The following is a 17,128-nucleotide window of genomic DNA, read 5'->3' as shown; positions in this document are numbered from 1 at the left end:
TAAACCAGAACCCGAAATATAGCGAGAAGTAAGAAAGAAGAAAGAGACAAAAAGGCAAGAAAAGCGAAGAAAAGAAGACAGGAGGGAGGAGCAGAATAACCATAATAATCCGAACGGGCGGCCGCAGCCCTCCGCCCAACCAGACAAGCACAGTCAAAAACAGACCAGGACGACACCCCATCACGCGCCACAAAACAGTAGGAGAAGGGGACCTCCCACCTTTCTACGATTAAAAACAATTATGCTACGAAATCGTATACCGGGAATCAAACGGAAGTCGTACATTTCACCCCCAACCCTTTCGAGCGACAAACCCCACCCACCACATGGCAATGTAAAACCACATACTAAATACGAAATCAGCATATATTCGAGTGGGATGGTGACTAGCATAGTTACTTGGGGGGTAGATAGATCCACAAGGGAGCAATAGTCCAAACAGAAAGTATCGATGCATCAAATATCGCAGCACGAGCAATGAAAAACAGGAGTTCAGTTGCGCCACTGGAGCGGGCGAGGTGGCCCCAATTATAGACACAGGCAAAGTCATCGAAGCAGGCACGGGAGGCAGTCCATCAATAGTTTCAGGCAACAATGTCGAACAGGGTCGCAGTACAGCATCCAAGTCCCCGGGGTCCGAACCTTGAAAAGCAGGGCTCCCCAAAGTCACCGACACACTACACGATCTTCGATCAGTGGCGGAGACACTCAAGTCAATCGAGGGGGGCGAGGCAATGAAGTCTTCGAAACAAGAGGGCGACAAGAGGAAATGGCCGCCCAAAATGGCGGCAGATCGTGGCGTCCCCACCGAGACGCCCAGGGCCAGGGAGGCGTGTAGGGATCTCAGGGCTTCCAGGATATCTCTGACCGTCGGCTCACGTCCACCAGATCCGCTCCCCACACCAATAGGCAACACGGGCCCGCCGCCACAGGGTGATTCTCGTTTCAGAGGGTCGGCCGCCATTTCGTGAATCAGCCCAATCGCCGCTCACCAAGACCCCCGGAAAGATCAGTTCTCAAATGTAGGACTTTACAAGCTCCGGGGGTCCCAGCAAGGGCGGCCTCGATGCCAAAAGGATATCCGCCCAAGACGGGTCTCCGCCAGCACCAGCACCGGTGCCCCAATCAAGCGGAGTCCGGGCCCCGAGGACCAGGGCCGTCGGACAAAGCAGCGGCGGGGAGAGACCCCTTCACAGACTCAGGTCCCCGGGCCTCTCACCCACGTCGGCCACGCGGCCACCCGGGCAGGCCCGGGTCAGGATCGCCGGGATCTTCGCACATCGGCTCCCAACACTGGCTCCCGCCCTCGGCCGGGGCCGAGAGCCGTCGGATCCCACCGGCCAGGTCCCGGTCCAAGTCTCGCAGAGGCCCCGATCTCTCAGAGGCCACAACTCCGGAGCCACTGCACACCGAGACCCCGGGGTCGGATGGTAAGTACAAACAAGCCGTTATGTTTCCAATGCCCCAAAAATGTGTCGTCCCCGGACAGGATAGAAGACAGGATAGGCAATCAGGACGGAGGGCTGCGGGAGCCGAGCTAAAGGGCGACCACAACGGCCGCGAGCTAGGCTCCTCCCCCATTGCTTTTTTTTTAACATATTGCCAGCAGTGCCATCTGCTGTACAAAATGGCTTCTAAAAGAAAAAGCATTATGATGCGGAATACGCTGCTATGTGTCACAGCACTTTTTAAAACTTTAATATATGCTGGACAGTGGCTCCCGCTGCTGTGCAACATGTTAAAAGAACATTGACAAAGTCAATAGATCTTGCTTAAGCAATACCTATTGGCTTTGCTAATGCTTGATTTATTAGGCACAGGATGATTAAGCGATGTTCCCAGAATAACAGGATTTTGAGATGACCTAAGAATCAAATCTGGTTCTCCAAAGATGGCAGCTCTGCACGTAACGCCACATCTTCCTTTCTTTCTCCTTCTCCATCCTCTCTTTCCTTCTTCTCTTTGTTTCTGTACTTTATTCTTTCAACTTTGTCAACCTAAGATGAGTGGTTTGGATACGAACAACGTCAGGTAGACAGAGTGCAAGCGAGTGGCACGTTGGATGTGTTCAGCAGTGCACTTGGAAGGTGAATAGGAGGACTTTATTTGTATCACTGCCTATGCGTCACAGTAAACTAATAGACTACATGCATTAGCTCAGCCTTTTTGGTTTGCTTTTTATTTTACAACTGAAATTGATTCCAAACACTCAAATACTTTTGGATAGCTTCTATATTCGTAGCGAGGAATCTTTTTTAAATCTATCATTCACATGAGAGAGTGCACCCGATGAGATTCATACATAACATCAAGTAGTACAATTTCACTTCTGGTAAACAATTTATTTTGCAGATTTGCCTCCCTGAGAAACATAGAAGTTGCCGCATTAAAAAATGGCAGCGGAAGAGTACAATATGTCCATGATGTCAGAAGTCTACAAGTCTACAAGAATTTTACCCTACTGTGTTTTGCTGCTCAGACCATTAGCAAAACGATAAGCAAACAACAGCAAATTCTGAGTCACTTAACTAGAAACAAATAAATATGAAAATGTTCTTCTACATTTCTCCTTATTGAGAACAAAAAGATGCCCACTCTCTAAGGCATCCATTGTCTAAGTAAAGGTATGAAAAAACTGACAAATGTAAAAAAAAAATGATAGTAACAGTGTGGTCTGTGACTCCACCATTAACTTAAGTGCAGCTGTATGATCTTCTGTGGACGTCAGGAGATGGTTCCGCATTCACTTTACATCTGAAATACAAACAGAAGACAGTGCAGAGGTCAGTCTTCAATTCAGTGGGCGCATTCAAAAGATTTCTGTGGCACCTCAGTCCAAAGCTGCTATTTCTGTTTGATAGAGTAGAAGTAAAGGGTGCAGCTCGGACAAAGCACATAATATGATTCAAGTGCAATAATACAGTATTCTCTGCAAAGTTTCAGAACCAGCTAAGTATGACAAAGGTTAAAATATAGACAGTGCATGAGTAGACTACTCGGAGCACCGTCATTTCCACAATTGATAGCTCCTAAAAGATGCTAGCATTCCCAACCAATAGTTTTTCATCTGTCGAGACTGCAACTTCGAAATGACCACTCACAAGACAGGAAATATTGAGGGCCTCATTTATGAGAAGTGATGCATCGCTGTGTGAAAGCAGCGATGCTTCACTTCTCAGTGGGCCCTCCCTGCGACATGATGAATGTGTCAGTTACAGATACGTCAGTGTTTCTGGCATATCTGTTGGCGCAAAAGTGACGCATTGCTGGCGTGTGTCACATGGGGCAAGCCCCATGTGAAAGGACACATTGCTGGAGCCCCGTGTGAAAGGGCCTCTGTCAGTCTTACGCCTGCTGTGAGGCAGGCCTAAGATCTTGTCGCATTTGCATCACTTCTACGAGGCTTACTTGCGTGGGAACGCCCCCCCTGCATACATTATACCTGACGCAGGTTTAATGTAGCGTAGGGGTTTACAAAGTGATGCATCTGCTTAGATGCATCACTTTGTGAATAGGGCACAACAGGGGATGTGTTTTACGCCTCTGTGTGACGGAAGCGCAAAACTGTTGCAAGGCCTCATAAATAAGGCCCTGAGTTCACAGAACTGGTCTTATTTGTGGTTAGACTGGCCATACAAAGCGCTGTAGAGAGGCATCAATTTCAAATGTGACTCAAGTTGTAAATGGCGGACACTAATTATCACTTGGTGGCCTATGTGAATAAAAGTCTGAATTTACAAATTGTATATTTCCTGTGAGCTGCAGACTTCATTATCGATGACGTCTACCATTACAGGCTCTGTCACATTACCAGGACTGGAGTTCTACGTCCCTAGGAAAAGGTACCTAATGTACCTCTAGGATACAATAGAAGTGCAGCCCAGATTTGGAAGTCTCCCTGGAAAATGGCAAATGCTTACTATCATCTCTTAGTCAATGTAATACATGTTGAATTCTTACTGAATCTCTCTTTTCAGTGAGCTGCAGATTACAAGGTTGATCCAAACTCTAGTTAGAAGTTAGAAATTCTCAGGAATTGGTGTCTAACGTACCACTAGAACCATATCTGTATGGCCCAGATTTGGAGGTCTCCTTCTATACTGGTTTAAAACTCGCCTCAAAGGTTTATGGGCCCAGAGTCGCAAGAAGTTTTATTATAACCCTGCTACTGCAAGATGCTCTCTCTCTCTCGCTAGACGTCAATGGCCTGTGACTACTTCTGGGGGAAATTGATGAAACAGTGAGATTCTTAAAAAATATACAAATACTGCATTATTTTCTAAAGGGAGTATCTTCACTAAGTCAGTTCTAGAAAGGCCTACTAGTCGTTTCACAATTTCCCTAATTCATATTTATCATATACTATATTCTGGTTTGATATACACTCTGCATAATATTGCATTAATGTCAGTGTACAATAATCTGCTGTCAAAATGCTTTTGATACAATATTTTTGAGGCTAAACTATCATGGAGCATGATTACAACAGTTAGGTATTTAAGGGCCAGATTCCGACCCTGGTGATTCACTTTAAAGTACAAAAGGTTTGGAGGACAGTGTCTGTCGGCTTTAATGGCCATCCTTCATACTTTTGTCGTAATTACCCCCTCACCATGAAGTGTTCTCCCAGGGAATGAGAGGGAGGGGGTCATTATTTGTTTTCTGTCCCTCAACACCAGGGTTTCCCTGGCAGTGACAAGCAGAAAATACCATCAGATTACTTAAAACTGAGTGGGCGGTTTGATGGCTTTACTCCGATAGCCCCTACTTTGTTACACCTTCGGAGGTAGCTAGCCATTGACGGAGCCAACAGGGACACCGTTGATGAAAAACGGACAGTCCTTTGGACCTAAAATAGGGCGGGTGGACCATCATTTTGATGGACTAGGTTCTGTGTTGCGTTTGCGACAGAGTGCCCTGTCCTGAAAACTGTAAATCACCCTCTTACATAGTGTGACACATTGAAAATAATAAAATGCAGGCTTTTCATATCCAGGAGGCAGTACTGCACTGGCTGGCTCCAGTGTGGATTGTCCTCTAGTCGGGGTCTCTTGGAATGCAAAGAATCTGCTTCTTAACAATCTGCAGTATGTTTTATGTTCTAGAGTAAGCTCATATTAGAAGAGCCCGCAGAGTGTGTAGTGATGCAACACCCTGTTTTGGGTCATATATGGTGGGTGAGATTAGAGAGGGAAGGTCTTAAAGATGACAACGGCTTTAGCCTTTTTACTGCTGAGGTTTTGTTGCACCTCTGTGCCGGAGCTTTTAAAAAAGAAATCAACATTAGATTGTCACTCACATGTACCTCTTTGCTCTCTTTGCGCACCTATAAAATCTATATGACATTTTTGGCAAATGCTGGGCTACCTATTTGTGCAAACACTGCCTCAATAACTCATTGTAAACTGACGATATAGGGACATATAAACAAGAAAAGTGACAGAGCACGGCGTTAGCCTTCTTGGATTAACACAGCGCTCCACCTCTTTTAAAATGCAGGGCTGTACCATATTTACAACAATACGGTGCAGCCCTGCGTTTCCCTCTGCGCTGGCACTAATTACAGCTGCTAGCACCAACGCAAGCACACTTGCACCATAGTTCAAGGGTGCCTGCGTTGTGGGAATGATTGTTTATGCTGGTTCAACAATACCTCTCACTCTATCTTTGATCTCCTATTACCCACAGGCTATTCTTTACTTAGGAATGACAGAACTGACAGCGTTGGGGGAGGTGTTGCAGCCATCTTTAGGAACTCCCTTCAACTGAAGGCTTTTCTTTTCAGCTCCTTCCACACTTTTGAAGGCCTTTCTCTTGAGCTACAATCGCCCCACCGCTCACCCATCAGATTCCATGTCATTTACCGCCCGCCGGGTAGCGACCCTTCGTTTATGGAGGAGCTCACTGACTTCATCAGCAACCAATACTCGCAAAGTGACAATCAGACCTTTGTGGGTGACTTCAATTTCCACTGGGGCTCACCGCAAGAATCTTCTGTGAACTCGCTGGCCACCTTCCTCTCTGCTAACGATCTTATCCAACACTGCACAGAGTCAACACACTCTAAGGGCTCAATCCTGGACCTTGTCATTTCTAAAGCTGACATGCATTCTATCACTACCCCTATTCATGTATACTGGTCTGACCACCTCCTCAACCCATTCTCTCTTCACCTATCACACTCTATATCTCTTGGCCAACCTAAGAGGGCTACCTCCTGGATCCGTGATGAAAAACATATTGACGTTGCTTCCCTCTGTGAATCAGCTTTGTTATCACTTCCAAGGCTAGACCCGAACCTAGATGTGGACGAACTCACCTCCCAATGCCTCACAGTCCTTGCAGTCGAAATCAATAACGTCGCTCCTCTCCAAAGTAAAAAGATAAGGCCCACTCCCTCAGCTCCCTGGTTCAACAAATCCCTCTATGAAGAAAGGACGCAACTAAGATTCCTGGAGAAACAGTGGAGGCAAGCGCCCTCCCCCGATAATGTGACCACGCTTCGTTCAGCAAGATCCAAGTACCGCAAGAGCATCTTCCTTGGGAAAGCGTTGCACTTCAGAACCCTCCTTGACTCTTCCAAAAATAGACCCAAAAAACGATTCGATCTCATCAAGATTCCTAACCGCTCTCCCCCAACCTCCAAGCTGGAAGATTCTACAAAGAAAAAGTGAAATCCCTTGTGGCTCAAGTCGCTCATCCTACCCCTCCAGAGGAGCCCAAATCCTTAGCCATTTGGCAGAACTTTGACCCCATCTCTGAAGATGCCCTCCTCAAGTGCATCCTTGAAACAAAGCCCTCCAACCATTCTCTTGACCCCATCCCCAGTGCCATTGCCATTGACTTCTATTCCCATTCTCTTTCCTATTGGACCACTCTGGTCAACCTCTCCCTCTGTCAAGGCTCCCTTCCTGTCTCCTTCAAAACTGGGCAGGTCACCCCTCTGCTTAAAAAACCCACTGCTGATGCGAATGACCTCAACAACTTCCGCCCCATCACTAACCTACCCTTTCTTGCGAAGATCACAGAAAGATGTGTAGCGAAACAAATCTCTCGTCATATCAAGGACAATGATCTTCTTGACAATTGTCAGTCCGGCTTCATCCAAAACTGCAGCACTGAAACAGCCCTATTGCAAGTGGTTGATGACGCGCTGAGGATACTCGACTCAGGGGGGTCCTGTCTTCTAATTCTCCTTGACCTTTCTGCAGCCTTCGACACTGTCAATCATGACACTCTCCTCCACACTGCAACAGAGAATGGGCATGGAGGGCACTGTGTTCAAATCGTTTGCTTCCTTCCTCTCTGATAGATCCCAAATGATCAAAATAGCGAACAGTCTTTCATCTCCTTTGGCGGTAGGTCAAGGTGTTCCTCAAGGCTCTATACTTGCACCCACACTGTTCAATCTCTACCTAGAACCACTGGGAAATCTCCTAAGTAAATCCGGGATCCACTATCATCTCTACGCAGATGACACTCAAATCTACCTCAAGGTTGCCTCCACTCACGATCTCGCCATCCTAAGCTCGACTCTCGACTCCATTCAAAACTGGATGTCAACTCATCAACTGATTCTGAATCCCTCCAAAACTGAATTCCTCCTCCTCTCTTCCTCACTTTCTCCTCCCCCGGTTCAATCATGGATGGATCAGATGAATCTACTTAACAATAAACCCATCATTGTCGACAGCGCAAAATCCCTTGGTGTCATACTCGACAACAAACTCAATCTAATCCCCCACATCAACTCCATTGCAAAATCTGCACGATACCAACTGCGCCTTCTTTGGGGAATTCGTCGCTTTTTCTCTGAGCAAGACCTTAAAACACTGGTGCAATCGCTGGTCCTCTCCAGACTGGACTACTGCAATTCTCTTCTTACTGGCCTCCCCAAATCCCACCTGTCCACCCTTAAATCTGTCCTCCACTCAGCAGCCCATTTCATTTGTGGGGCCAAAAGAAGCGACCACATCACACCGTTGTTATCCACACTTCGCTGGCTTCCAATCGAGGCTAGAGCTATCTACAAGACTGCCTGTATCACCCACAAAGCCTTGCACTCCTCTTCTCCTCGCTACTTGTCGAATAAACTGAAACTGTCTGGAGGCTCTAGACCATCTCGTTATGCGGAAAATCTACTGCTTGAACCCCCACTTTCAAGAAGGAAAGATCGATGGCCCAATCCTTTTCAGGCAACGCAGTGAGAATCTGGAACTCACTTCCGCCTCAGCTCCGGACCACCTCCTCCTCCCAGGCCTTCAAAATGGACCTCAAAGTTCTCCTCCTCCAAAGACACCTCCAAATCTAATTCACGCCCTCTCTATCATCTGAAGGAAGACCTCCCTTTATTGAAAATTCTATTGTCCATGACTATGGAAGTGCCTTCCCAGTGTGTTCTGGCAGTTTGAGTGCTTACCATTTATTCCAGTATTATCCTTATACCTGTGTATGGTACCCTTTTGTAACTTGCACACGTCATTTTTCTCTTGTAACACATTGTATGCTACCTCTCACATTTTGTTTGCTTTAGATACTTGAACAAGTGCCACCATTGCACTTGTAATGTTTGTTCTTGTACTGGAGTGTCTGCCATTTATTGCAGCATTATACCTCTACTTAACGTTTGCTTTTGTAATTTGTTCACTTGTAATTTTCTCCTCATGTATCATTACTGCTCCTATTGTGAAGCGCTCTGACACCTTCGGGTAAAGTCCGCGCTATATAAAATCGCATAAATAAAATAAATAAAAGGAAGGTGTTCCTTCATGCACGTACACAATCTTAAATGGTGATTTGTAACTTCTATGGGTGCTGCTTTGTGCAGCACCCATAGAAGTTGCAACTCGTCATTTTTTAAATTATTGATTATGTGCAGGAAGGAACACATTCCTGCACATAACCAATCATGCATGTCACAATGCAGCACACATTTAAACAGCTAAAACAAGGAGAAATTAAACATTTCTCCTTATTATGCCATGTTAAGACCAGGTTTTTTTTGTCTTAATTTTGGCGCTGCCCCATATTTAAGCCACCCTTGTAATTATGGGGCAGCGCCAAAATCAATGGGTGTTGGGGCGGAATGCCCACTGCAACACCCATTGCCCACCCCTTTCACACTAAGTATAGCGTGAAAGGGTACCTTACTTACAAGGCAGCATTAAGCCACATTAAGTGGCTTAACACTGCCTTGCGAAGCCCATATCACCACAGGAATGTCTAAAAAAGTGACGTTCCTGTGGCAGTAAGGCTTGTAAATATGCCCCTTAGTGCCTGATCCACAAAGGTAACATAAACTTTTGAGTAATTTACACGAAACTTTGCCACTTTTTACTTAATCAAAAAATCAGAGTGTATCTTACAACTAAAAAAAACTGTAGTAAGCCCAGCACCACACATGGTCAACCACCAGCACTGCAACACCTTCCAATAGAAAATAATAGAGGTAGGGAATTACAAAAAAATCCCACAGGAAATAATGTTAAATTTAATTTATTAAAATAGTTAGATAAATATTTATTATTACAATATAAAATATTTTAAATAAGCTATTTTGAAATTGAAAATCGATGTAACGTTTGTTACTAATGAAAACATAACCAAATTAATTTTAATTAATTCTTTACATCTGTGGGGGGAGCAGGCCCCTTGGTGTTCTCCCCCCGCAGGTTAAGCTCCCACTCAAGCCTGTAACTGCTGTCAGCAAGACACCTCGCCGCTGCTCTCAAACTCTCCCCATAATCTGTTTTCCTTCCACCTAAACTTAACCTTTTGCCTCCATAAACAGTATTTTTTCCTGCCTAAATATTAACCTTTGGCTCCTTTTTTGTCTCAATAAATAGTCTTTTTTCCTCGCTAAACTTAACCAATTGTCCCGCTTTTGCCTCAAGAAAAGGTGTTTTTCCCACCTAAACTCTACCTTTTTTTCCCCACAAACAGTCTTTTTCCCACCTAAACTTAACCTTTTGCCTCCAAGCCAAGCCTTTTTTCCCATATAAACTTAACCTTTTGCTTCCTTTTGGCCTACATAAACAGTCTTTTTTTCACACCTAAACGTAACCTTTTTGCATCTATAAAAAGTATTTTTTCCCGCCTACATTTAACCTCAGTCTGTTTGCTGCTTAGACATAAAGGGACCCCCTTAACCTTGTTTGGCCTTCAAGTCTCAGTCCATCACTGTGTTGAGTGTGGGACGCCGTTGTGGGATTCCAGACGTTTGGCGTTGATTTTGCAAGAAATTGCCCCAAATCTTGTAGAAGAGAGGGAGGCCATCTTCCAATTTATAAATTATACGTTTGTATGCTGCAATAAGGAACATTAGCCAAACATCAATTATAGGAAGTCAGGCAATTTTATTCTCTTTAAGGACAGCCTGCACTGGGAGAGAGAAGATAGAGTGTATTAGGAGTCCATATAGTCCAGAGATCACTCCTTTGTAGGATCCCCATTGCAATAAGTAGGTTCTCAGGGAAGAAGTAGGCAAAGCAATGGGTAGATTTCCAAGAGTGGCTTTTAGACAGAGTGATAACTGAAAAAATATCCAAGATTATTGTGGTATCAGGTTGTAGAAGGCACAGGTTTCCTCAAACAATAAGATCCTGCCATCTCTTATCAGTTGGTCAATGTGAAATACTTCACAGACAAAGTCCCTCCATACAGGTACTTGGGTGTCTATCTGACCTCTGCCATTGACCCACAAAGGTGCCCCAATGTGTAAACCCACATCCACTTTCAGCAGATTACGTGCTTTATGTCATGCATAGGAGGTTGCTTAAAAACAGGATGGGTTTTGATCTGTTGTTCTTTCATTTTCAAGTAAAGCACCACCTGTGCTACTGTTTTATCCATCAATGACTATTCAATAGATACCCATCTTGGCTTTTCCAGGGTGGTTTGAAAGAAATATTTAAGGAGGGGAGCAGCTCTTCAGTCAAGGAAGAATATCTGGAAGAGCAGCCAGGCACTTGAATTTGTGTGACCAGCACCTTACATATACCCTTCTCCATCAAGGCTCTAGAAGTGATATAGGCATTTGATCTGGTGCCGAGGGAAAAACTGTGGTCAGTTCTCCAGGAGATGGGGATCCCTGTATATCTAATCCATCTTATTAAGCTGCTGCATGAGAAAAACTTTGCGCAAATTAGGTTTGGCAAAGATGGGAAGCTCACTGCGCCGATCCCGATCAAACGTGGTGTACGCCAGGGTTGTGTGCTTACCCCCACTCTTTTTAGCCTCTATATTAATGGTTTAATAGATTTCTTATTAGCAGAAAAAGACCTTGATGCCCCCAAATTACCCACCCGACCCAATGATGTTTGCCGATGACACTTTATTAGTTTCTAAATCTCCCATGGGAATTCAGAGGGTTCTCAATAAATTTGATGCATTCTGTGGCCAAAGAGGCCTTGAAATTAATCTACAGAAAACCAAATTTATGATCTTTAATAGTTCTAAAAGCACAAGAGCTAACCCTACATTAAATGATAAACCCCTCGAAGGAGATATCTCTTCCGATTATCTTGGGATAACAATTGCTGAAACTATGGACTGGGGGGCTCGGATCAAAAAATCTTCATTGAAACTAGCACAATCATCAGGTGTGATCATGAAGTTCTTTTGCAAGACTAGTCAGAAACCATTGAGTCCGGCGGTTGAAATTTATAAAGTTCAACCCCGGGGAGGGGCTCTATATGGTGCAGAACTTTGGGGGCACATTAGCCAAGAAAACCCCACCCAAGTAGAGAATAGTTTCCTTAGACGGCTGTTTAAACTCCCACGGAGCATCCCGCTTATTCCGCTAAGGTTAGTTTTGGGCCTTATGGCAATTGCGGATGTGGTAAATTTGAAACCTTTTTTGTATTGGCGTCGCTTGTGGGTTACCCCTGAACTTTTACCTTACAGGCAGGAACTGTTGGAAATATTGAATTTAAGAGGGGCGCTCAAAATCCCATGGCTTGCCTATATTAAACACTGGCTAGTTAGATTGTGGTTGAGTGAGCTTTGGGCCCAACCAGAGACCGCTTGCTCTTCTCTATCAAGGAATTTATTGAAGGTCCACTATGAGTAGCACAACCTGATACAGCTCCATAGTTGCTCTCGAAATGGCAGATTAACTATTGCCTTTTTAGAAATTAAAGATAGGTATAAGTTTGAGCCGGTTTTAGATGTAATCAAACCGGCAGTGGCTAAAAAGCTCTACCTCCAGTTTAGGCATGGGACCCTCCCCTCCATAGTTTTACGCACAAGTAGGGGGATATGCAAGCTTCTAATTGTCCGGCATGTGATTACCTGGACGAGTCAGTACTCCATGTGATGTTTAGCTGACCTGGCTATCAAAAGGCAAGAAAACGATGGCTGGTGCAGATTTGTAGGAACCTTGGACCCAGATGTAGCTCTGATGCCTTCAGGATACTGAAGTATCATGCTAGCATACCGATAGTTTACTCTGTTGCAGGTTTCCTATTTTCAATGTGGTGTACACGCAGGACATACATAAAAGTTTCATGAAAGGTGTTGGAATTGGCCCTTTTCCCCAAAAATGTTCGCTTTCACCCCCCTAATTTAGGATGTCTCCCCCATGGTAAAGGTTACCGTATAGGCCATGTGTGGTGTGAGACAGCACGTTAATGTGTAATGTCATGCAATGGTGTGAGCACTTGTCAATTCCCCCCATTGTGTAAATGTACCCTGATGGAATGCTGTATTCAAAATGGATGCCATGGCTGTGCGTTGTTGCCACCGGACTGCAGTAGGTTAGCGGTCTAGATGTTAGGTACCCAGCCACCCCAGCATTTGGAGGGAAAGCCTGGCACCCAGGGTGTTCTACTTCTCCACCTGAGCCAGTTTAAACCAGTTTGCCACAGAATTATAGAAGGCTCTGGCACTGTCTGGTAGGTGGGGTGAGGGGGATATAAATAAGGGGGAAGTGCCACCATGTGCAGAGAGACAGAGCTGGAACAGGAACGTGAGGGGACATGCTGTCAGGGGATACCGCCACGTGTGCCTGTGTGCTGGAACCTGCACCCATCTATCTCCCCCCTACTGTCCCCAGCGAGCCGCGCATGGGTAGACTGTAGATACAGAGGAACCCCGTGAAGCCAGAATGGCAGCCCATTGCGTCCAGAGCGTGGAGACAGCGAGCCCCAGGACAAACCCATCCCGCAAGAAGTCCAGCACCTGCACATCCTCACAGGAGGAAGACAGACCCTTCCCAAGCCACCAGGAGGAGAAGTTCGACCAATGACGGTCGTAGGACTTCAAGGTGGAAGGGTGCCTACACAACTGGATGCACTGGGCAACCTCAACAGAACAACCCTGACCCAACAAACTCATACTCACCTGACCAACAGCTCCGCTAGGCAAAAGGTAACTGACAAGAGTCAGAAAAAAACAAACAGGATGTGTTGTGACACACTTCCCCCTATATCCTCACCTGATTGCTAGCACCATGTTGGGGAAGAGCTAAAAGCTCTGCTAGGTATTAGGTTTCTGGAGAGCAGACTAGCTGCTCACTGTTAAGGAATGGGACGGGAAGACAGGACGAGGTGGTAATGGAAAATACTTCTAGACTACCAAGACACAGTACTAGGATTTGGAAAGCTATCTGTTTTATTCCGTGTGCGCAGTTCAACGTAAGATGCAGGCAGCTGATGACTATAGCGTGAGACAGTCACGTGACAAGTGTGTGAGACTGCCAGGAGGTGATCGCAGCTTGAGCTTTCAGAGCGCACTGGCATCACTCTCTGCTGCTGTGTTCCGCCACTGATTGTTGTAAACTTGCGCATCAGTGACCTACAGAGCTTCATCACATCTGCATGCCAGCAGTCAATCTGTACTGACATAATGGGCTAGGCAGTTTCAAGGAAATTGCGTCATCATGACTGGTGGCGTTCGGCACCACCATCTTGGATCGGGTGTTTTTTTTACATCGGGCACATCCCGTTGTGGGGTATGGGTCATTGCCTGCTGTAAGACATCCAATTCAACGTTTACTTTCCGTATGCATCACATCACCATGTCAGCAGTCCTGACTTGAGTTTGTGGCAAATTCTGAAATCCAGCTGGCATCTGGGTCATTGTTCACCAGAATTGCATTCCTTATGCATCGTACCACCATTGGGGAGCTGTCCTGATTTCAGCTTGCAGCAAGTTCAAGAATCCTGTTGGCATCTTCAACATCGGTTTTGCAAGCTGCGACAAAGAGTAGCTCGATGTGTCTAGCTGGTGGAGGTGGATAAAAACGCACAGCTGGATGAAAGTTCTCCTGAATTTTCAGGTTTTTGTTTTTGTTTATTTTGTTATCTTGTGTTATCATTTTTTTGTTACCTATATTGTGGTGCAGTGTATAGTCATGGCAGCAACGGGAATGACGATGCAACCCCCGCAATTTTAAAGTGTGATGGAAGAAACATTTTGACTCATCAAAATTATTTTATTCAGTCATTACGACCATAAAAGTGCAAATGCAACGATACAGAAATGTATTAGTACCAATGAATCGGGAATACAATGAATGAGCAAGATTGACAATCATTATAAAAATATGACCTTGTTTTGGATATTAAAACAGTACCTCACTTGTAAAAGGAGAGGTACAGAGGTAAAAGTATCTAGATACTGTTGGAATAAAAACACATATGAATACATGAAAGTGCAAAGCCGGTAGTGCAAGAGTGCAATAGAACAAGCATTCATTCAAAACTTAGCTGCATGTTGGTCAGCAAAAAGTGCCTTCCTGGATAAGCTAAAAATGATTAAGAAATAAAAAAAATGAAATGTGTTTTTAAAAAAGTTAAAAAGACCAGTGCAATTCCAGGAAGGATCCTTTATGACTTGTTTAGTGTGTGGCGCTAGATGATCCACATTTTCCCTAGGAATTTTGTCACTGCACAAACCATAAGAGGCCTGGAATCTGTTTTTAAAATACGGAATGCTTCTTGATGGCACAGAGCCTACATGTAGGGGTTGGCTACTGGATCTCAGGAACAAGTACAGAGATGCGAAGAGGATGTGTTTGATCGTCTCCACTGTCCCATGGCAGCCTGGGTAATGCTGTGCTACCCCAGAGGATCCCTACCATGCTGCTGTGAAAGAATTCACAGAGAGGCAGCCAAATCTAAATTACATGTAGAGCTTCCTATCATTCATGATCCAAATTACCTCCAAATACTGTTAGTATGCACAGAGCCACTTAAACTCCCTAAATTCTAATGTTAAGCGTCCAGCCTGTGAGTGAGAGACTGTAGTCTGCGCCACCCAATTCCAGTAGTGAGTCTTAATAACTTCTCTGCTAGGCAGTAGGCTAGGATCAGAGACATCCCACAAGGATCTCAGGCTATGGCGGAAAGCAGTGTTTGGGCTTTGTTGAACCACCCAATTGTTTTAGAACAATCACATTTGTAGACATCTGCAAGGGCTACAGCATAGCGATTGAGCTCAGGTGTTTGTTTGAGTTGCAACCAGAAAAGAAGGGGCCGTAGCCTTGCGTTGTCCAATATAGTTGTTCTACCCATGTCTAATCTTAGAGGGATGAGCGGGGTACTCTTGGGAAGAGAGCAAAGAGTTCTTAGGAACTTGTTTTCTGTATGTAAAAGGCCCTCTAAATTGTCAAAGCACCAGATTTCCACCCCATACAGGGCAGAGCCTACCATCTTCTGATCATAAATTTGAAGCGGGGCTGCTATCGGTCTTGTTTGGAAGGCCCTGTGCTCCTTAATCAGTGCTCCTGTGGATTTCTTCTGCTGTAGGTTCCTCTTAGTACTGTAGTTCTTCCATGGCAATGACTCCAAGAGGGTCACACCCAGATAGTCAAAGGTGGACACTCTCTCCAGAGGATCCCCCCTAAATGTCAATTTGCCTTTAAAGGATTTGTGGGGATTCATCATCAAAAGTTTGGTTTAAGAGGTATTAAACTCCAAACCTCTCTGATTACAGAAGACCACAAAGTGATCAAGAAGAACTTGAAGACCACCAGGGGTCTTGGAGACTACTAATGTGTCAGCCGCAAATAATAGGGTTGTTACTTTAGCACCCCAATGAAGGGGCATCTACGGGAGCTTCTTCCAGATATTTTACCACCCCATTAATGAAAAGTGTAAATAGGGTGGGGGCCAGGACACATCCTTGGCAGACCCCCTAGCTACTTTGATGGAATCGGTCAACTGCCCTTGATCCCCCCAGCGGACCCTTGCATAGGTGTCCTTGTGCAACCGGAAAACCAGCTCAAGAAGCTCTAGTGGAAGCCCCAAATCCTGCAATACCTGCCATAGTTTAGACCTGGGAATGAGGTCGAAGGCCAACCTTAGATCGATAAATACAATATAAAGACTGGCTTGTTCGATAGTCACTGTTTTCCAGTCCTACAAGGTGAATCTAAAAACTTTATTGATGGTGCTAACTTTCCTCCTAAAGCCGGCTTGGTATGGGGATAGGATGTTGTTTTCCTCCATCCAAACTGTGATCTTAGTCAGAAGAGCACCGGAGAAGACCTTCTCAACCCCATCAATTAAACTAATCGGCCTGTAGTTGGAAGGCAGTGAGCGATCGCCCTTTTTGAAGACCGGGATTAATTCCGGTCCCTTCCATAACAGGGGTATTGCAGCCTCAGCGGCAATTCCATTTGCAAGTTCCCAGATGTAGATGGTCCAGTTGTAAATATCATTGAGAAAGATGTCTCCAGGTATGCTATCGGGACCCGGGGCTTTTTTCCTAGCTATAGTGCTTATACTTAGATTGATTTCAGCTACGGAAAATAGCTCTCTTGACCGGGTGCCGGTGTATTCGTATGTAGGCCTTTCTTTAACTGGCTCTGCAGATCCAGTGTATACAGCAGAGAAATGGCCGACCCAGGCGGCTATAGAGATGTTGCTGGTCCATGGCCTAGGTCTGTCGACATCTCCTCTTGTGACCAGCAGCCAGAATTGTTGTGAGTCTTTCTTTTGACAGGCATCACAGATCTGCATCCATCGGTTTTCCGACCAATCCTTTTTGCTTTTCTCTGGGCTGTCTTGTAGGTCTTTCTAGCCCCTCTTATACCTTCAACATTGTTAGATCTGATCGCGGCTACCAGGGCTGCCTTTGAATTCTTGCAATCTTGATTAAACCAGAAGGATTGTACTCTGGCAGT

General features: G+C 45.2%; 1 protein-coding gene across 2 annotated transcripts in view; it reads right to left on the bottom strand.

The window, feature by feature from the left end:
- Window positions 1-332: 332 nt before the first annotated feature.
- EMCN (endomucin) overlaps window positions 333-17,128 on the bottom strand; it is a 754,511-nt gene continuing 737,715 nt past the window's right edge. The window contains exon 11 of one of the 2 annotated variants that reach the window (XM_078676082.1): window positions 333-2,754. In XM_078676082.1, coding sequence (XP_078532208.1) covers window positions 2,694-2,754 — 61 coding nt within the window. In that variant the 3' untranslated portion in view covers window positions 333-2,693. The remainder of the gene's footprint in view (window positions 2,755-17,128) is intronic. The other variant, XM_078676083.1, reaches the window with a different exon arrangement.

This window comes from Lissotriton helveticus, chromosome 2_1 (genome assembly GCF_964261635.1).
Source record: "Lissotriton helveticus chromosome 2_1, aLisHel1.1, whole genome shotgun sequence".
NCBI lineage: Eukaryota > Metazoa > Chordata > Amphibia > Caudata > Salamandridae > Lissotriton > Lissotriton helveticus.
Note: the sequence above shows the minus strand (reverse complement) of the source record. Positions and strands in the feature narration are given on the sequence as shown.